General features: G+C 36.6%; 1 protein-coding gene across 1 annotated transcript in view; it reads right to left on the bottom strand.

The window, feature by feature from the left end:
• Positions 1-1,602: 1,602 nt before the first annotated feature.
• Positions 1,603-21,710, bottom strand: part of FAM227B (family with sequence similarity 227 member B) — a 37,360-nt gene continuing 17,252 nt past the window's right edge. The window contains exons 7-9 of the mRNA XM_027552877.1: positions 15,912-16,013; positions 11,995-12,121; positions 1,603-1,748 (exon numbers count right to left, since the gene is read on the bottom strand). Of these exons, the coding sequence (XP_027408678.1) occupies positions 1,603-1,748; positions 11,995-12,121; positions 15,912-16,013 (375 nt within the window). The remainder of the gene's footprint in view (positions 1,749-11,994; positions 12,122-15,911; positions 16,014-21,710) is intronic.

The following is a 21,710-nucleotide window of genomic DNA, read 5'->3' as shown; positions in this document are numbered from 1 at the left end:
TCTAAATAACCCATGGATCAAAATAGAAATTATACTGGATATTAGAAAATATTCTGAATTAAATGACAATGAAAATATAACATCAAAATATGCAGAAAGTAGCTGAAACAGTAATTGGGGAAATTTATAGCTTTAAATGCTTATATAAAAAAAGAGAATGATAAAACAAATAGAACAAATTCAAACAACAGGTGGATAAAGAATATATGGGAGTTCCTTACACTATTTTTACCACTTTCCTATAAGTTAAAACTTCAAAAAATTAAAAGTCCCTTAATTTTCTATTTAGCCAACTTATTTTTCACATGTAAAACTAAGAAGCAAAAAGAGATGTTTAAGATTGGGTCAAAATAGTAAATTATCTCTCTTTCTATACAAAATAACAAATACGTATGAAGTTCTATAAAAACAAGGGTAACATTAGCAAATAAGAAATTTCACATAACTACTAAAAGACAGAATGCTATCTATAGAGATAAGAGTGGCAAAAAATCAAAGCACTAATCAGAAAAGCAGTAATTAATCAATTAAACAATTTTAGAATAAAAAACTAACTGAAGAGAGAGTTTTCAGAAGAGTAGGTTGAGGAGGTTAGTCCCTCCTTCCACCAGCCTATATCAAGAAGTATAATGGAAAGGTATTTCCCTTTACACTAGGAGTTCTTAACTTTGCCTGCAAATTGAAGTCATCTGAGTACCTTTAAAAAATATACTGAGTCTGAGATTCTGTTTAGTCGGTCAGTAATGAGGCCTGAGCACCAGACCAGGGTTTAGTATTGAAATATAGTATAAATTAGAGAGACATGAGCTTGCCTTAAAGTGCTTTTTAATATAGAGTAATTAAGAAGTTTGGTCTTATCTCAGAAATTTGGCAGGTATAAGAGAACACAAAAATATATCCATGTGAATTGGTATTTCAAGTAGTCTGTAAGTGGATTATCTAAAAAGTGAGCATTTGGAAACAAAATACTGGAATCTAACTATCTCCCTTTGTAACAAATATAATAATGGAAATTTAAAAGTACTAGATAAAAGCAGGTAGATTGTGTTTTCATATTAGGTTAAGTAAGCCCTGATAAATATGCCCCAAAACTGACACTCTACAAAGGCATTATTTAAATTTACTGAATAAAACATTTTAAGCTTATCTATTGGTAAAATACATTACTAACCAGTTAGCAATACAGCCAAAAAGTAAGAGTATTTGTAGCATTCTTATACATGAGAAGTTCCCTGAAATTAATATTAAAATCATAATAAGTGTAAATGAGAAAAGGACTTAAGTACATGTAATTTTTATAATGAAAAACTAAAAACATAAAGCAGTATTCAAATTAATATAATACCCATCTATAGTGAAGTGAAAGTGGCTCAGTCGTCTCCGACTCTTTGCGACCCCATGGCCTGTAGCCTACCAGGCTCCTCCCTCCATGGGATTCTCCAGGCAAGAGTACTGGAGTGGGTTGCCATTTCCTTCTCCACCCATCTATAAATTAAATGTTATTTTAAGACTCTCACCAGAAAGTAAGTCATTAAAAAATTCTGATAAATGAATAATGATATATTTGATTTTGGCTATTTCAGTAAGCAATATATAATAAATTTACTTACAAGCTGATATCTGTTCTTGATTTCTTGCAATCATGTCCTTTATAGATTTTGAAGGCATTTTCTTGCTACCATGAATGGTGGTTGTGGAGAGTTCTTTCAGTTTCCAGTGGGTCCAAAATCCTTTTTGAGGTGGTAAACCTGTTAATACAAAATGTATATTTAACCAAAGAAATTACTATTTTAAAAACATCTGTTGAAGCCTTTTTTTGAGTATTATGCATTTAATTCTCACAACAGTCCTGTGAGAACTGCCAGTCTTAGGTTTCAAATGAGGGAATCTCTATACAGAAATGTTAATGTCTTACCATATAAGACAGTGAATCAGAAAAGAGATAAACATGATATATACCCTTCTGACTCAAAAATACAAGCTAAGTTCATAAACAGACATAAGGGAAGATTAACATTGTGAAAACTTGAAAGGACCTAAATATCCAACGATAGTACATCCAAACAGTGGATCATGAAGTATCCATAAAAAGTTACCTTGTAAGTATTTATTAACATATAAAAGTAATCATAGAATTGTTTTTATGTGAAGGACAATTTTACCTTATACAGATGTGTGACTGTAGCTTAATTGTTAACATGATTGCCTCTGAGCAACAATCAATAGATGATTACATTAAAAATTTTTCCCTCTCTGTATCTATTATTTTCAAAATAATGTTTTTGACTAGATTATAACACTCTAAAATTTAAAAATAAATTCTATTTAAAAAGTTCCACTTTTGTTCCAAAAGCTGTGTAGGGTTGAATAATTGATTTAACCACACAAAACATTTATATCCTCAGCAGTAAAAATGAGAACAATATAAATTCCTTAGTATACTTCATATGCTTATTCTGATGGTTAATTGAGTTTGTATATGTTAAAGCATTCAGTAACTGGGAAACATGAATATAAAAACAAACATAAAATATAATAAACATATTAACATACACTGACATACTCATAAAATATATCCAATATTTTCCCAGTAGTGAGCATTCAATGAGGATTATTTGTTGTATTTTGATATCAAATTGGAATTTTTGAAGTGTTTTTAAATTTGGTCATTGCTTATTTTATATTAGTTGCCACTAGATAAAATATTCAAAACAATTCATTTGAATGTTTCTCAATATTGTCTGTGTTTTAAAATATATGGTATATTAGTGGAAAATCTGGGGTATAGGAAGGTCAACAGATCGGGATATTTAAAAGATAGTTTCTTATTGAATGGGGGATCAATGTCAGAGTAGGAAGACATGGAGCTCACTTCTCACAAACACATCCAAAATATATCTACACATGGAAGACAACTTAAAAAACAAAAACAAAAACAAAAAACCAACTAATTGGAAACCAGCAGGATATCTTTTATAAAGCCAAAACTGCAAGAAAGATCTCCATGTAACTGGGCAGAATTACAGGGGGAGGGGAAGGCGTTAGGGTGGGACCAGCGCCCCTGGAGGGGTATGGAAGAGAAGGTCCACACACGTGCATCCTTGCCCCGGGGAGGCCCCCTTGTCTGCCGGGAAATCCACTGAGACAGATGGGAGAGCTGGAGAAGCCTAGACTCTACTTGTGAGGCGGGTGTGTATGTCAGATTGCTAACAATCAGAGCAGCGAGAGACTTGCACAGATGGCAGCCACCTCATCACACTTCCCAGTCCAAAGGGCAAATGCCTAGTTCCGCTCACTCCACACCACGGCCTGGCAGGGGATCAAGAGAAAGAGGCAGTCTAGTTGCTAGAAGTGGGACTGCTGACTTACGCAGTAGCTCTAGTTTTCATTCTTGATGAGCCTCCATACTGTTCCCCACAGTGGCTCTACCAATTTACATTTTGACCAACAACAAGGGTTCTCTTTTCTTCACATCCTCATCAATATTTGTTATTTGTAGTCACTTTGAAAATGGCCATTCTAACAGGTGTGAGGTGATATCTCATTGTAGTTTTGACTAGCATTTCCCTGGTGATTAGTGATGCTGAACATCCTTTCCTGTACTTGTTGGACATCAGTATGTCTTCTTTGGAAAAATGTCTTCAGTTCCTCTATTTTAAAAATCACATAGTTTTTGTTTGTTTGTTTGTTTTGCTATTGAGTTGAGTTCCTTTTAGCTTTTGGGTATCAATCCCTTATAACATATGATTTGCACATATATTTAATAAATTCATTTTGCATTTTGTTGATTTTTTTTTTTTACTGTGCAGAAGCTTTTTAGTTTGATGTAGTTTCACTTACTGATTTTTGCTTTTGTTGCTTGTGCTTTTGATATCATATCCAAAAAATTATTGCCAAGACATATAAGGAGCTTTTCCACTATGTTTTCTTCTTAAGAGTTTTATGGTTTCAGTTCTTTCCTCCATTTGAAGTTAATTTTTGTGAGTGATATAGAAAAAGCAAGGGAATTCCAGAAAAACATTTGCTTCATTGACTACACTAAAGCCTCTGACTGTGTGGATTACAACAAACTGGAAAACTGTTAAAGAGATGCGAATACCAGACCACCTTACCTGCCTCCTGAGAAACCTGTATATAGGTCAAGAAGCAACAGTCAGAACCAGACAGAGAACAACAGATTGGTTCAAAATTGGGAAAGGAGTATGTCAAGGCTGTATTTTGTCACTCTGCTAATTTAACTTATATGCAGAGTACATCATGCAAAATGCCACACTGGATGAATAGTAAGCTGGAATCAAGAATTGCTGGGAGAAATATCAACAGACTCATACATGCAGATGCTACCACTCTAATGGCAAAAAGCAAGGAAGAACTAAAGAGCCTGCTGATGAGGGTGAAAGAGGAAAGTGGAAAAGCTGGCTTAAAACTCAACATTCAAAAAACTAAGATCATGGCATCCAGTCCAATCACTTCATGGCAAATAAAAGGGGAAAAAGTATAAACAGTGACAGATTTTCTCTTCTTGGGCTCCAAAATCACTGCAGATGGTGACTTCAGCCATGAAATTAGAAGACAGTTGCTCCTTGGAAGAAAAGCTACTACAAACCTAGGCAGCATATTAAAAAGCAGAGATGTCACTTTGTTGACTAAGTTTCATACAGTCAATGCTATGGTTTTTCCAGTAGTCATGTATGAATGTGAGAAGTGGACAATAAGAGGCTGGGCACTGAAGAACTGATGCTTTTGAACTGTCGTGCTTGAGAAGATTCGTGAGAATCCCTTGGACAGCAAGAGATCAAACTAGTCAATCCTAAGGAAAATCAACTCTGAATATTCATTGGAAGGACTGATGCTAAAGCTCCAATACTTTGGCCTCCTGATGCAAAGAGCTGACTCAATTTAAAAGACCCTGATGCTGGAAAGGATTGAGGGCAGGAGGAGAAGCACATGACAGAGGATGAGATGGTTGGATGGTATCACTCAATGGATGTGAGTTTACACAGACTCTGGGAGATACTGAAGGACAGGGAAGCCTGTGTGCTGCAGTCCACGGGGTTGCAAAGAGTCGGACACAACTTAGCAACTGGATGACAATAAGATAGGAGTCAAATTTCATTACTCTACATGTGGTGATTCAGCTTTCCCAACGCCATGTATTGAAGAGATGATCATATTCCTATTGAGTATTCTTGGCTTCTTTGTCAAATATTAGTTGACTGTGTTTGTGAGGGTTTATTTCTGGGTTCTCACTCTTCTTCCATTGGTCTGTGTGGCCTTTTTTGTTTAATTTCCATGTTTCACTCAAATTACATATCTGATCATACATGTTATCCATCTTTTCCACTTGAGCATTTACCACATTACTCATAGGTAGTTGAAATTTTCTGTCTAATATTCTAATACCTGTGCCTTATCTAAAACTGGTTCTGATTATTTATTTGTCTTTTGATAGGTAGTTCTGTTTCTGGGGTGAGTTTTATCTCCATTCCTTCGCTAAGGGCAGCTGGATTTGCTGCCCTTCCTCCCTGCAACCTCTCTCCCTCCTCCTGCTGTGACTTAAAGCTTGTTGTTGTTAACACAAAGGAGATGGAAGAGAAGGGTCCAGGCAAGGCTTAATGCCTTTTTTGTAGTGGTTTCTCTTATATTCCCCCAGGCTTTCTCAAGACTGTCATACCATCCTCAATTGTTACTTATAAAATATCTGGAGAGAAACTTGTAATGTCAACTTCCTCCTTGTTTATGAAGCTCCTAAGTATCCTATATGGTCACATTAGACCATACTCAGCTGTAAGTAATTCATTAGAAATTTTGGCTAAATTCTTCTTACTGCCTTTTTAATGCATCTAGCTGCATCTGTCCCACGTGAGCAAGTGCTGACATCTGGTCTTCCCTTGGAGGCACCTGTCTTTCTGTAGATTTTGGGTTGACTGCCTTGGAACCTCTGATGGGCTCAAGGAAAGTTTCAAATTTGCAGGTAGTTTAGTGTTTTCAGGTAGAAGAGTGGAAGTAATATTTTAGTTTTTTACATCCTAAGCAGAAGCCAGAAGTCAGAGCACAAAACTTCATCTTACTCATTGTAAAGCTGCCACATAGGACAGTCATAAAGCTTGTGCTAAAACCTAGCCAATCATACAAAATCTTAATGTGTCTCTATATTAGGCAGAAGTATCCTCCAAAGTCTTCCATATCTTAATGTTCCCAAATGGTGACTATGTTATGTTACACGGCAAAGAGGAATTAAGGAAGCAGACAGAATTAAGTTAATAACTGGCTAGCCTTAAAATATGGACAGTATGCTGGCTTGTCCAGGTGAACCTAATGTACTCAGAAGAGTCATAGATATGGAAGAGGGAAGTAGAAGAGTCAGTATTAGAATGATGCAATATGAGAAAGATGACTAGTCATTGTGGGCTTTGATGATGAAAGGCTATGAGGCAAAGAATGGAAACAGCTTCTGAAAAGCTACAAAGAGATTTTCCCTAGAGCCTCTAGAATAACACAGCTCTCCCAACATCTTGGTTTTACCCTAGTGAAACTCATTTTGGACCTATGACTTTCAGAACTCTAGGATAATATACTTACGTTGCTTTAAACTAAGTAGTAATCTGCTGCATCAGTAATAGGAAACTAACACAAGCTCTGGTGCTTTTTTCTTATTGTATATGAGGATCTCTAGGCTTCCCATGTGGCTCAGTGGTAAAGAATCCACCTGCCAATACGTGTTCCATCCCTTGGTTGGGAAGGTCCCCTAGAGAAGGAAATGGCAACTGACTCCAGTATTCTTGCCTGGGAAACCGCATGGGCAGAGAAGCCTGGTGGGGCTACAGTCCATGGTGTTGCAAAGAGTCGGACATGATTTAGCAACCAAACAACAACAAATAAGGAACTCTGGTAAAAAAAAAAAAAAAATCTGTGAAAAACGAACCAAAATGAAAGCCAACTGACAATGTAAGTAATCAAACTGGATATAACGCAAAGAAACAAATAAAGCTATGACATCATCTTTTAAAAAAGGAATTTTTCATATATTAACGAGGAGAAATTAAGTATTTTAGATCTATGATATAAATATTTCTCCAATAAAGAAATAAGAAAAATGTCTTTTTAAATTCCTTCAACAAGTGCTCTAGCCAAAACAAAATAATCAATCACAATTGAGAGATAAAATCATAGTAAAAGGTGAAAAGGTCATTTATGAGCATAGAACTCAGAAAACATGTGAGTCTTGATAGATATGCAATGTGAGAAAAAGCATTGTGACAGAAATCTGTACAAACACATTCATGTTAAATAAATCACAGAGGCTCTAGTGCAGCCACCACTACTGCCTTTGTTTTCAACTTAAATTCTTATCCATGCATAAAAATAAAAATGAACAATTATGTACAGGTCAGTGAATCTTTTCAAGTTTAATACATGGCGTGCAAGTTACCAGCCCTCAGAAACAAAATATTCAGCTTGTAACACCATGGATTAGTTTTGTCAGATTTTGAACTTTGTATCAAAGAACTCATACAGGATCTACCTTTTTGTGCCTGGTCCCTCAACCTTGTTTGTGTGATTTGTTTACTACTGTATACGATTGTAGTTCACTCATCCTCATTGCTGGCAGTATTTCATTATATGAATACTCCACAGTTTATCTAAATTTTATATTATTGTGGGCATTTGAACAGTAGATTTTGATTATTATATGAATAGCATTGCTATGAACATTTTGTTCTTTTGGTATACAGAAATATGTAGATTTCTGGAGGTTATGTACCTGAGAGTCCAAATTTAATATATGTTTAGCTTTAGTAGATTTTGGTAGTTGTCCAGAATATTCATATAATTCCACCTGCATAGCTACCTTTTATCTTAAGAAAATGCAGGTTTGAATTTTTTTTAACTCTGAGATGAGTGTAGATTTACATGTACTTGCAACAAATAATACAGAGAGATCCCTGTGCCATCTATGTAGTTTCCCACAAAGGTAACACCTTGTAAAGCTATAATATGATACCACAATCAGGATATAGACATTGAGGCTAAGGTACAGTTTCATCCCAAGGATTCCTTAAGCTTGCCATTTTAGCTACACCTACCCTTCACTTTAAACCATTTCTCTGCCTGATGTGAAGGAGAGGCAATAAACATCAATCCTTTCGCTATACAAATGTTTTCTCCTAAGGTGAAACAGCCCACAGAGAAGTACTGAAGCAAGTGTTCAACAGTGATAAATAGCCTATGTTGGAAGAATCAGTTCAGTTCAGTCACTCAGTTGTGTCTGACTCGTTGCGACCCCATGGACCGCAGCACACCAGGCTTTCCTGTCCATTACCAACTCCCAGAGTTTACTCAAACTCACATCCATCGAGTCAGTGATGCCATCCAACCATATCTGTCCCCTTCTCCTTCCACCTTCAATCTTTCCCAGCATCAAGGTCTTTTCCAATGAGTCAGTTCTTCACATCAGGTGGCCAAAGTATTGGAGTTTCAGCTTCAACATCAGTCCTTCCAATGAATATTCAGGACTAATTTCCTTTAGGGTGGACTGGTCAGATCTCCTTTGCAGTTCAAGGGACTCTCAAGAGTCTTCTCCAACACCACAGTTCAAAAGCATCAATTCTTTGGCACTCAGCTTTCTTTATAGTCCAACCTTAACATCCACACATGACTACTGGAAAAACCATAGCTTTGACTAGATGGACCTCTGTTGGCAAAGTAATGTCTCTGCTTTTTAACATGTTGTTTAGGTTGGTCTTTGCTGGTGGCTCAGGTGGTAAAAGTGTCTGTCCACAATGTGGGAGACCAGGGTTCGATCCCTGCGTCAGAAAAGGTCCCCTGGAGAAGGAAACTCACTACAGTACTCTTGCCCGGAAAATCCCATGGACAGAAGAGCTTGGTAGGCTACAGTCCATGGGGTCACAAAGAGTCGGATATGACTGAGTGACTTCACTTTCTTTCTTTCCTTTCTTCCTAGGTTGGTCATAACTTTTCTTCCAAGGAGCAAATGTCTTTTAATTTAATGGCTGCAGTCACTATCTGCAGTGATTTTGGAGCCCCCCCCAAGATAAAGTCTGTCACTGTTTCCATTGTTTCCCCATCTATTTGCCATGAAGTGATGGGACCAGATGCCACGATCCTAGTTTTCTGGATGTTGAGTTTTAAGCCAACTCTTTCAAAGAATATGCATTTGCAAACAAATGTATTCAGGCTAGAAGTAAGAAAACTATCTATTCTGATATTTAAATCAGATAAGGGATCTATATTTAGTGTTCTTGCCTTTAACTCAGGCAGTTCAAAGCAGAATGCTTTGAAGACCAATAGGGACAGGCTAAAGTAGACATCCCCACTGGATTTACCTTATAAATCTCCTAACTCATTGCTATTGCTCATCTCAGCATATTACATACATTCATGCTTGAATACATCACAGAAACTAGTTAAAAGCATAACAGTTGCAAAAGAAGTATGAAAACTATATTTGCAGATGATACGATAAATGACTTGAAAACCCTAGAATGAATGATAAAGCTCAAACAAAAGGATTAAGTAAGGAAGTGACTCATAATATTTACATACAGAAATCAATATGAATTTGGGGTGGGAACACAATGTAGTCTATAACAGGTCTGGAGGAAATCTGTTTTGTTCTTCACTTTTTCTCTTATGGTATTTTTTTTTTTTTGTCTGAATGATGTGCTCATTCTCTTTTTATTTCTTATATTTGAATTAGTTGGATTTTTCTCTGTAATTAGGAGACTCCTGTCTTATGTATTTTGATGGAGGGGGCTGGTGTTCCAGGTTATTTTCTAGAATTTACCTCCCACGGACTCCTTCCTTAAAACATGAAACATTTTCTTGTAGAAATGGTTTGGTTACTAAGAATTGACACAAAACAATTATAAAAGAGTAATCAAAGTTTGGACAGAAAGAGATTTTTCTCTCCAATACCATAGTTTTAAAACCTAAGTGCCTAAATCTCTAGCTAAGTACTCCAGGATGGAATTTTACTTCCCTTCAGTGTTTTGAGTTCTGCCACTCCTACTTATAATATAGTTTTAAGGGACTTTATTTCAGTCATACCTGAATGGTCTAGTGGTTTCCCTACTTTCTTCAATTTAAGTCTGAATTTGGCAATAAGGAGTTCATGATCTGAGCCACAGTCAGCTCCTGGTCTTGTTTTTGCTGACTGTATAGACTGTTGGAAAACTCAGCAGTGGCCACAGGACTGGAAAAGGTCAGTTTTCATTCCAATCCAAAAGAAAGCCAATGCCAAAGAATGCTCAAACTACTGCACAATTGCACTCATCTCACATACTAGAAAGTAATGCTCAAAATTCTCCAAGCCAGGCTTCAACAGTATGTGAACCATGAAATTCCAGATGTTCAAGCTGGATTTAGAAAAGGCAGAGGAACCAGAGATCAAATTGCCAACATCTGCTGGATCATCAAAAGAGCAAGAGAGTTTCAGAAAAAGTCTACTTCTGATTCATTGACTATGCCAAAGCCTTTGACTGTGTGGATCACAATAAACTGTGGAAAATTCTTAAAGAGATGGGAAAACCAGACCACCTGACCTGCCTCCTGAGAAATATGTATGCAGGTGAGAAAGCAACAGTTAGAACTGGACGTGGAACAAGAGACTGGTTCCAAATAGGGAAAGGAGTACGTCAAGGCTGTATATTGTCACCCTGCTTATTTAACTTATATGCAGAGTACATTATGAGAAACGCTGGGCTGGATAAAGCACAACCTGGAATCAAGATTTCTGGGAGAAATATCAATAACCTCAGATATCAGATGACACCACCCTTATGGCAGAAAGCGAAGAACTAAAGAGCCTCTTGATGAAAGTGAAAGAGGAGAGTGAAAAAGTTGGCTTAAAACTCAACATTCAGAAAACTAAGATCATGGCATCTGGTCCCATCACTTCATGGGAAATAGATGGGGAAACACTGGAAACAGTGACAGACTTTATTTTTGGGCTCCAAAATCACTGCAGATGGTGACTGCAGCCATGAAATTAAGCTTGCTCCTTGGAAGAAAAGTTATGACCAACCTAGGCAGCTTATTAAAAAGTAGAGACATTACTTGTCCAACAAAGGGCTGTCTAGTCAAAGCTATGGTCTTTCCAGTAGTCATGTATGGATGTGAGGGTTGGACTATAAATAAAGCTGAGCACCAAAGAATGATGCTTTTGAACTGTGGTGTTGGAGAAGACTCTTGAGAGTCCCTTGGACTGCAAGGAGATCCAACCAGTCCATCGTAAGGAAATCAGTCCTGATTATTCATTGGAAGGACTGATGTTGAAGCTGAAACTCCAGTACTTTGGCCACCTGATGCGAAGAACTGACTCATTGGAAAAGACCCTGATGCTGGAAAAGATTGGAGGTGGGAAGACAAGGGGACAATAGAGGATGAGATGGTTAGATGGCATCACTGACTCAATGGACATTAGTTTGAGTAAACTCTAGGAGTTGGTGATGGACAGGGAAGCCTGGTGTGCTACAGTCTATGGGGTCTCAAAGAGTCAGATACGACGGACTAAACTGAACTCCTACCTACACACACACACACACACATACATCATGATTCAAACATTTTTTCCCCTTGATTAATGATGGTATGTTATATAAATAATTCAGTTAGCTCTAGAATTTACCCAGTATTATCTGCTATAAAAATGCCAGCAGTGTTCTAAAAGAAGCAGCTTGAAATACTTCTCTTACAAATATAAAATATATATCATACAGTTTTCTTTCTGTGGCAGTTTTGGTTTCTACAAGAATTCCACTGCCTATAAAATTATTTGCCTTCTAAAGTTAATAAGTGATTAATTTTATTATAACAGAATTTTCAGAAGAAAATCATCATGATTTTGAAACACAGACATCAATATTCTGTTTTGTAAGACAAAGAACTACAAAATTTTTGACTAAACAAAACACTGCAATTCAAAAGTTTTAGGTACCAAAGTAGTGATCAAAACTTAAATAACATTCATACCTGACAACCAAAGAAAAATATTATCCCCTAGATCTTCTTTAAATTCATCATTAAAGAGATTACTGGATTCTGGAAATGCTTCCTGGAATGTTGCGTAGATAGCTTGTGCCAAACAATCAGGATACACCTACCAAAACAGAGCCATATTAAAATAATTTCATATTTCATGTAACATCTCAAATACCAAAGAAGTTATTGAGTTTTTGAAATATACATGTCCCTTTTTCTCCTTATAACTTGTTTTTGGCCTTTTTTGCCTCTTTGTACTTCCAACAACTGACGAATATGAACAAAGAAGAGTTGAAAATAAAGTCATATCAGTTTAGCTATTTGTTAGCATTTAGGGGAAAAAATTTAATTTGGATAAAGGATGAAGTTAACGGTTAAGGTTTAATGGTTCTATACTTATTTCATTTTACCTTGTTGTTGATATCCTCTTTCAGAAAAAGTATACCCTCTTTCTAGTCATTGTAATACAAAGTATATATACATTTAATTGAAGTATATTTGACATGTAATACTGTGTAAGTTTAAGGTGTACAACATGTTGATATATTTGTATTTTGCAATATGATTACCACCACAGCATCAGCTAATACCTCTATTACATCACACAGTTATCATTTTGTGTGTGTGTGGTGAGAAATAAAAGCATGTTTTTAAATAATTTAAAGTCCATTTAGGTGAGTTAATGTAGCATAACCCCAATTATTATTGAGGTTATACTACATTGTTTGCTCCTTGGAATAAAAGCTTTCTTCTTGGAAGAAAAGCTATGACCAACCTAGACAGCATATTAAAAAGCTGAGACATTACTTTGCCAACAAAGGTCTATTTAGTCAGAGCTATGGTTTTTCCAGTAGTCATGTATGGATGTGAGAGTTGGGCTTTAAAGAAAGCTGCTGCTACTGCTAAGTCGCTTCAGTCGTGTCCAACTCTGTGCGACCCCATAGACGGCAGCCCACCAGGCTCCCCTGTCCCTGGGATTCTCCAGGCAAGAATACTGGAGTGGGTTGCCATTTCCTTCTCCAATGCATGAAGGTGAAAAGTGAAAGTGAAGTCGCTCAGTCCTGTCCAACTCTGAGCGACCCCATGGACTGCAGCCTACTGGGCTCCTCTGTCCATGGGATTTTCCAGGCAAGAGTACTGGAGTGGGGTGCCATCACCTTCTCCGAAAGAAAGCTGAGCACCAAAGAATTGATGCTTTTAAACTGTGGTGTTGGAGAAAACTCATGAGAGTCCCCTGGACTGCAAGGAGATCAAATCAGTCAATCCTAAAGGAAATCAGTCCTGAATACTCATTGGTGCTGAAGCTGAAACTCCAATACTGTGGCCACCTGATGTGAAAAACTGACTCATTGGAAAAGACCCTGATGCTGGGAAAGATTGAAGGTGGAAGGAGAAGGGGACAACAGAGGATGAGATGGTTGGATGGCATCACTGACTTGATGGACAAGAGTTTGAGCAAGCTCTAGGAGTTGGTGATGGACAAGGACGCCTGGCATGCTGCAGTCCATGGGGTCACAAAGAGTTGGACATGACTGAGTGACTCAACTGAACTGAACCCCAATTGTAAAGCCATGAGTGAATATCAACTAATATACAGTACTACCAGTATTCTATTAGACTTAAAGTCACTTGACTACTAAGTTTCTCTCGGGGAGTAACTATACACAGGAAGATACCAGATTTTTATGTTAAAGATTTAAAATATTCTATTTACTATTTTGGAAGGCTGGCAGACACCAGAAACTGGAAGATGCAAGAGATGATTTCTCCCTTTAGGTTTCTTAAAGAAATTAGCTGTGTTGATACTTTGATTTTAATCCCATAAGACTCATTTTGGACTTCTGATCTACATAACTGTAAAACAATGAATTTCCATTTCTTCAAGCCTCTAACTCCATGATGGTTTTTACACCAGCAACAGGAAACTAATATAGTCACCTACCTCAGCAGTGCTCAAATCTGCTGGTAAGTGATGGTATTCTTTAAAGAATTTCATTAGTTTTTTTGGGGTAGGGAAAAAGAGGCAGGCAAGAATGCTTTAAAAACACTGATATATTTAATTTTACTGAATCAGCCATGGACATATGCTACTGGAAAGAGTCACATGATTGTGGTATATAAAATTATGCTAGTAATTAAAAAATTGAACTAGGTAAGGAGAACTTTTACATTTTGTTTTCTGTGTATATCTCAGCTTTAGGAGATTCGTGGGAAAAGAGATAAAGTGTCAGATAGTGTTGGGAAATTTTCTGAGGGAATATCACTGTATGACATTGGAAGAAATGAAATAAAAACCATATGTTTAGATTCAATTAATTTATACTGAATAGTGAGACCTGAAGATAATTTTTTGATTCTTCTCAGATGAGCCAATTAGTAACAAAACTCCCAATTATTTGAATGAGTTAAAACAGAAATTAGTCAATGAGAGATGAGGCTCCACTTCTACTTAAACAGCCGCGGAGGTAATAGATATGTAGGGAGGTGGTCTGATAGACCACAGGGGGAAGGGTCCAATCACTAAGGTGTACATGTTATTTTTTCTCAGGTGAGGCTTTGAATCTTAGAAGTATTGAAATAACTTGGAAGTATTGAAATAACTTCTAATTTTTCCTTGGAAAATGCCACTGAAAATAGGGACTTCAGAAAAAATCAAGTTGTGATTTGAGAAGGATATAAAGACAACATCTTGATATCAAAAGGCACATCATCCCAAGGAGAACATTCGGACACTAAACGTAAGACTAGAAATTACAGAATGAGGGATATGTAACTGTGCCACAGCTTGTTTGTTCACATTAAATAGGCTTTTAAAAATTCTTTTCTTAAGGCTTGTGTTAAAGCATGCTTGACTTTATCAAACCACGTAGTAGACAGACAAGACCCACCACAAAAGGACAGACTAGGTGAAGGATTATAGATAGGAGAAATCCAGCCAGTTTTGTCATCTCTAGGCAATTTAATGATCAAAAATCCTAACCATTAATATTTTTCCTGTAAATAAGAAAAATAAATTTATATTAGCAGAGAAAATGCTAGTCTATCTTTTGGAATATCAGTGTTCTATAAGGCAAGTTATGAATCATCAGTCAACCTCTTCATCTGATGGATAACAGGCTATGGCATTGAAGAGACTGAATGTCTGCAAGATCACCTGTGTAATTAGTAGTAGACTCCTTATTCCCAGCCCACTGCTGGCTTCCTTCTATAATACTGTATGTACATTTTTGTAAGCTAGATCCAGATTGAGTATAAATATTTGGCAATTTTATGTTTTCCTGATAGACATTTATTTTATTTTAGGATTTATCCATAAAAACATTTACTGACTTGAAAATACTCATATATTTCTGATTTTACAGATGTCAGTTCAACAAAGTATTTGAATATGTCTTCTGCTTTGAAATGCTAGATGTTTACATTTCAAAATACTCAATGAAATTCCATGCATCTTCATTTCACATTACTCAAGAACATAAATGATTTTAACCAAATTATTTTAACATAGTAAAACAACATTTGATTCATAAATTTGTTCATTGTTCTTTACTGTTCACAGGTGCTTAGTGTTGTACTTATGCATAACACAAGAGGTTAAGTCCTCTTAGACCAAAATATACTTTATAAAGTAAAAGGAAAATAATTTTGTAGATTGAAAAATCAAGAATATGCTTAGGATAAGTCAATATTTTTCAGTATGCAAACAAATTGATTCTGTAAGGCTTTCAGCAGAATACAATTTTCTGGGCTGGGGGCATAACTTAAAATATTAGCTTTTTTACTCTACTTGAGGCAATTTTGCTTTCAAAGTAACAAAATGCATTCTCTTATGTATTTAAAGAAAATAACTTTTTATAGTTCATTTGCTATAAATATAATTTGTATAACCACTTAACTTCTGTATTTACCTGAAAGAATGTATCCTTTCGGCTTAGAGGTATGCTCATGAAAAGTGACACATAACTTTCTGAAATTCTATCAAACAAGCAAGCTTGATTTTCTCTGTCAGGCTAAAAAATAAAACAGGTATGGAATTAAAATAATTGATATTACAATTTAAAATTAGAATTTGTTTACATAATGTCAGTAATTCTATCTATTCTCAAACGGCAGATCAGATGCTATAATGGAATGAGCATGGGTTTTTGGCATCATGCAGACCTGAATTTAAATGCTGGTTCCGTTATTCGTTAGCTGCACTATCCTGGGCAAGTCCTGGTCTCCTTATCTGCAAATGTAGGTAATATATACATGCCTTAAAGTAGTATCTTAAAATTCAATTGGGACAAGGATCGCATTTTGTTTGACTTTGTATTTAAAGCCCTCAGCACAGTGCCTGGCACATAGAAAGCAAACCAATGTCTGATGAATTAATGAAGGTTCTTAAATAGTGGTTGGCATGTACAAGGCTGTCAATGACATAGTTGCCTTCTATTATTCTATAGCCATTTCAAATCTTTCGTAATAAGTAACTCAGTATAAAATTAAAGCAATTACTGGAATGAGACAGCCATAGCCAGAACTAGTAAAATAGTGACATGAAAGACTAAAAACAAAGTAGAATGTCATCAGTTCAGTTCAGTTCAGTCGCTCAGTCGTGTCCGACTCTTTGCGACCCCATGAATTGCAGCACGCCAGGCCTTCCTGCCAACTCCCAGAGTTTACTCAAACTCATGTCCATCGAGCCGGTGATGCCTTCCAGCCATCTCATCCTCTGTCATCCCTTTCTCCTCCTGCCCCCAATCCCTCCCAGCATCAGAGTCTTTTCCAATGAGTCAACTCTTCGCATGAGGTGGCCAAAGTACTGGAGTTTCAGCTTTAGCATCATTCCTTCCAAAGAAATCCCAGGGCTGATCTCCTTCAGAATGGACTGGTTGGATCTCCTTGCAGTCCAAGGGATCTCAAGAGTCTTCTCCAACACCACAGTTCAAAAGCATCAATTCTTCGGTGCTCAGCTTTCTTCACAGTCCAACTCTCACATCCATACATGACCACAGGAAAAACCATAGCCTTGACCAGACAGACCTTTGCTGGCAAAGTAATGTCTCTGCTGTTGAATATGCTATCTAGGTTGGTCATAACTTTCCTTCCAAGGAGTAAGCGTCTTTTAATTTCATGGCTGTAGTCACCATCTGCAGTGATTTTGGAGCCCCAACAAATAAAGTCTGACACTGTTTCCCCATCTATTTCCCATGAAGTGATGGGACCAGATGCCATGATCTTCATTTTCTGAATGTTGAGCTTTAAGCCAACTTTTTCACTCTCCACTTTCACTTTCATCAAGAGGCTTTTTAGTTCCTCTTCACTTTCTGCCATAAGGGTGGTGTCATCTGCATATCTGAGGTTATTGATATTTCTCCCAGCAATCTCGATTCCAGGTTGTGCTTCTTCCAGCCCAGCATTTCTCATGATGCACTCTGCATGTAAGTTATAAGAAGGAAGAAATCTATAGGTAATAATACTGTTAACATTATGGTAAGGTCTTAAGGTAGCACCTTGAATTCTTGCTCTATTAAGCAATGAAGAGATGAATCCAAATTCATTTATGATATCAACAGTAGAAGCACAAGCTGGCATTAATAGGTTTTGGTAATAAACACCAAAAATGATTAAATTCAGTGGTAATTTTCTATCAAATTAGCAAATCATATGACCTGGGATTCATAAATGTATAGTATCTTAGAATTAAAATGGAAGTTAGATATCACCTAGGTTAAACTTCTCTAATTTAGTGATTTTACTACTGTCCAGAAAGCTTAAGTGAATTATTTAAGGTCATACACAGTTAAGTATGACTGATGCTGATGCTCAAATACTTTGGCCACCTGATGTGAAGAACTGACTCATTGGAAAAGACCCTGATGCTGGGAAAGATTGAAGGCAAGAGGAGAAGAGGACAACAGAGGATGACATGGCTGGATGGCATCCCTGACTTGATGGACAAGTGTTTGAGCAAACTCCGGGAGCTGGTGATGGACAGGGAAGCCTGGCATGCTGCAGTCCATTGGGTTGCAAAAAGTTGGACACGATTGAGCGACTGAACTGATACACAGTTAAGTAACTGAAAGCCAGACTAGAATCCAGGTCTTCTAACTTCCAATACAGCTCTCATGACTCTGTAATAAGTTTATGGATGGAGATAGTAACAGAAACAATAATGATAATGTTAATAGCTAAAAATTCTGGATCATTTACATAATGGGAAGTGGTTCTAAGATTAGGGTTGTATGAGAATTAAATGAGATTATATATAAAGTTGGCATGTTTCAGCTACACAACCTACAATCATGTATGAAGAAATATCTAGACAGAAAGTTTCAGAACATGTCTTTGACTAATACAATTCAGTGTAATGTACACATCAAATATACTTTCACAGGAGACTGAGTAGCAAAATAGTATGGTAAATTTTTATACATGTTTTTTATGCTTGAAAAGAAAAGTTATCCTACAGCTGATGGGTATTCAAGTTACTGATATGCTCATTAGATCTAGCTATTTAACACATGTTAAATCATTCTTGCATTCCAGGAATAAAGCTCATTGGTCAGGCTGTATAACCCTTTTAATATACTGCTGAATTTAGTTTCCTAGTATTTTGTTGAAGGCTTTTGTATCAATATCCATCAAAGAGGATATTGATCTGTACTTTTTTTTTTTTTTTGGTAGTATCTTTAGCTTTGGTATCACGGCAATACTGGTCTCATAAAATGAGCTAGGAGAATTCCCTCTTCAATTTTTTAGAAGAGTTTGAGAAGGAATGGTTTTAATTCTTCTTTAAATATTGGCAGAATTCATCAGTGAAGTCATTTGGTCCGGGACTTTCTTTGTTGGGAGGTTTCTGATTACTGATTTAATCTCCCTACTAGTTATAGATCTATTTAGATTGTCTATTTCTTCATTAGTCAGTCTTGGAAAATTATATATCTCTAGGAATTTGTCCATTTTATACAGGCTATCCAATTTGTTATTATATGTTTATTCACAGTCCTCTTAATCCTTCTTATTTCTTTGCTGATAGTAAAATTCCTACTTTTATTTGACTTTAATTTGAGTCCTCTTACTCTTGCTGCTGCTGTTGCTAAGTCGCTTCAGTTGTGTCTGACTCTGCAACCCTATGGACAGCAGCCCACCAGGCTCCTCTGTCCACAGGATTCTCTAGGCAAGAATCCTGGAGTGGGTTGCCATTTCCTTCTCTCTTACTCTTGCTAGAGGTGTGTCAATTTTATTGACCTCAAGGAATAACTTTCGAATTTGTTGCTTTTCTCTACTATTTTTCAATTCTCTGTTTTATTTATCTCCACTCTATTCATTCCCTCCTTCTATTAGCTAAGGGTTCAGTTTGTCCTTCTTTTTCTAGTTTCTTACTAGGTAAATTTAGGTTGTTGATATATTGTTTATTGATTTGTTTAAAACTACAAATTTCTCTTTTAGCACTGCTTTTGTTTTTCCCTGCAAGTTTTGTATGTTCTGTTTTTGTTTTCATTTGTCTCAAGCTATTTTCTAATTTCCCCTGTGATTTGTTCTTTGAGTTATTGGTTGTTTGGGAACTCTTATAAATTAATGGCAACTCACTCTAGTAATCTTGCCTGGAAAACCCCATTTCTAGAGGAGCCTGGTGGGTTACAGTCCATGGGATTGCAAAAGTGTCGGACATGACTGAATGACTAAGAAACGACAACAACTGGTCTTTATTATTTCCTTTCTTCTGCATACTTCGGGTTTTCATTTCTTTGTCTAGTTTCCTACACTAGAAGCTGGGGTCATGGTTTTTGAGAACGTTCTGTATTTCAAATATAGGCATCTTAATGCTTTAAATTTCTAAATACTGCTTGAGGTATATCTCACAAATTTAATCTACATTTTCATTTTCAATACGCTCAAAATACTTTTCAATTTCCCTATTGATTTCTGGTTTGACCCATAGTTCCTGAGAAGTATGTTAGTTTCCAAATATTTGAGGATTTTCCAGATAGCTTTCTGTTATCCATTTACATATAATTCCATTTTGGTCTAAAAATATGACTTGATTCTTTTAATTTTATTAGAATGTTTTCCTAGCCCAGAATATAGTTGGTAAAGATTTAATATGTACATGAGAAAAATGTGTATTCTACTGTCATTAACAGGAATGCTTAATACATATCAATTAGATACATAAAGTTGGTTAACAAAGTATTGCTCAAATAATCTACCTCATTCTATATCATTAACTGATTTCTGTACATTCTACCAATTACTGAGACTGAGGTGCTGAAATATCTAACTATATTTATAGATTTGTCTTTCTCCTTTAAGTATTTTTAATTAAATGTTTCAAAGCATTTTAATTAGGTATATAAATATTTCACTGTTATGTCATAATGATGAACTGACTACTTTGTGTTTATGTTAGTCACTCAGCCGTGTCCAACTCCTTGCAACCCCATGGACTGTAGCCTGCCAGGTTCCTCCGTCCATGGAATTCCCCAGGCAAGAATACTGGAATGCCCTTCTCCAGGGGATCTTCTGGACTCAGGGATTGAACCTGGGTTTCCTGCATTGCAGGCAGATTCTTTACTATCTGAGCCACCAGGGAAGCCCTCATTATACAGTTACTCTTCCCTCATAACATTCTTTGCTTTCCGATTTACTCTGTATGATGAGTTGAAAAAAGTTGTTATTTTTGTGGGTTACATATGGCTTATCTTTGATATTTTATGGGTAGAAGTGATACACTTTCCAGGCTTCTGAATCATTTTGAGAGCCAAAGTCCCATGGACAATTTTGAAACCTTTAAGGGTATATCATTACTGGAATTCTTCTAGTCAAACATCATCAGGGAAACTTTTATCATTAGCCTATACATTAGCCAGGAATTTTTGGAACACTGTATTTTCACTATGAATATAATAATAAACATAATAATGATAGATGTATCCACTGAACACTTACCATATACCCTATATACCATTTAAACAACTTCTATGTAAACAAACAACTTTAAATGCATTTCCTAACTCCCAATAAACAGAAACAATAGGTAATTCTTAAAGTTTTTATGAAAGAAGTAACTACTTAGTTACATCATTTACTAATGGATAAACTTGTTTTGGGGGCTTCCCTGGTGGCTCAGGTGGTAAAGAATCTGCCTGCAGTGTGGAAGACCTGGGTTTGATCCCTGGGTTGGGAAGATCTGGAGAAGGGAATGACTATCCATTCCAGCATTCTTGCCTGGAGAATTCCATGGACAGGGGAGTCTGGCAGGCTACAGTCCATGGGGTCACAAAGAGTTGGACCTGACTGACTGATAAATACTTTCAAACTTGTTTCTGAAAGCCAGATCTTAATTCTATTGCACTGAATCCATATTACACTTATATAGTATTTCACAGGTTACTAGGGCTCTTACTTATGTTACTTTTAGGGCAAAAGAGAGAGTTTTTTTAAATCTGTTTTTATTTGTTTTGAAGACGAGATTATTGAAGCTCAGAGCAATTTTTTGACTAACCCAAAGTTTTACCCTCAGTTCAATTCAGTTCAGTCACTCAGTAGTGTCCGACTCTTTGCAACCCCATGGACTGCAGCACGCCAGGCCTCCCCGTCCATCACCAACTCCCGGAGTTTATCCAAACTCATGTCCATTGAGTCGGTGATGCCATCCAACCGTCTCATCCTCTGTCCTCCCCTTCTCCTCCTGCCTTCAATGTTTCCCAGCATCAGGGTCT

The sequence above is a fragment of the Bos indicus x Bos taurus genome, chromosome 10 (assembly GCF_003369695.1).
Source record: "Bos indicus x Bos taurus breed Angus x Brahman F1 hybrid chromosome 10, Bos_hybrid_MaternalHap_v2.0, whole genome shotgun sequence".
NCBI classification, from domain to species: Eukaryota; Metazoa; Chordata; class Mammalia; order Artiodactyla; family Bovidae; genus Bos; species Bos indicus x Bos taurus.
Note: the sequence above shows the minus strand (reverse complement) of the source record. Positions and strands in the feature narration are given on the sequence as shown.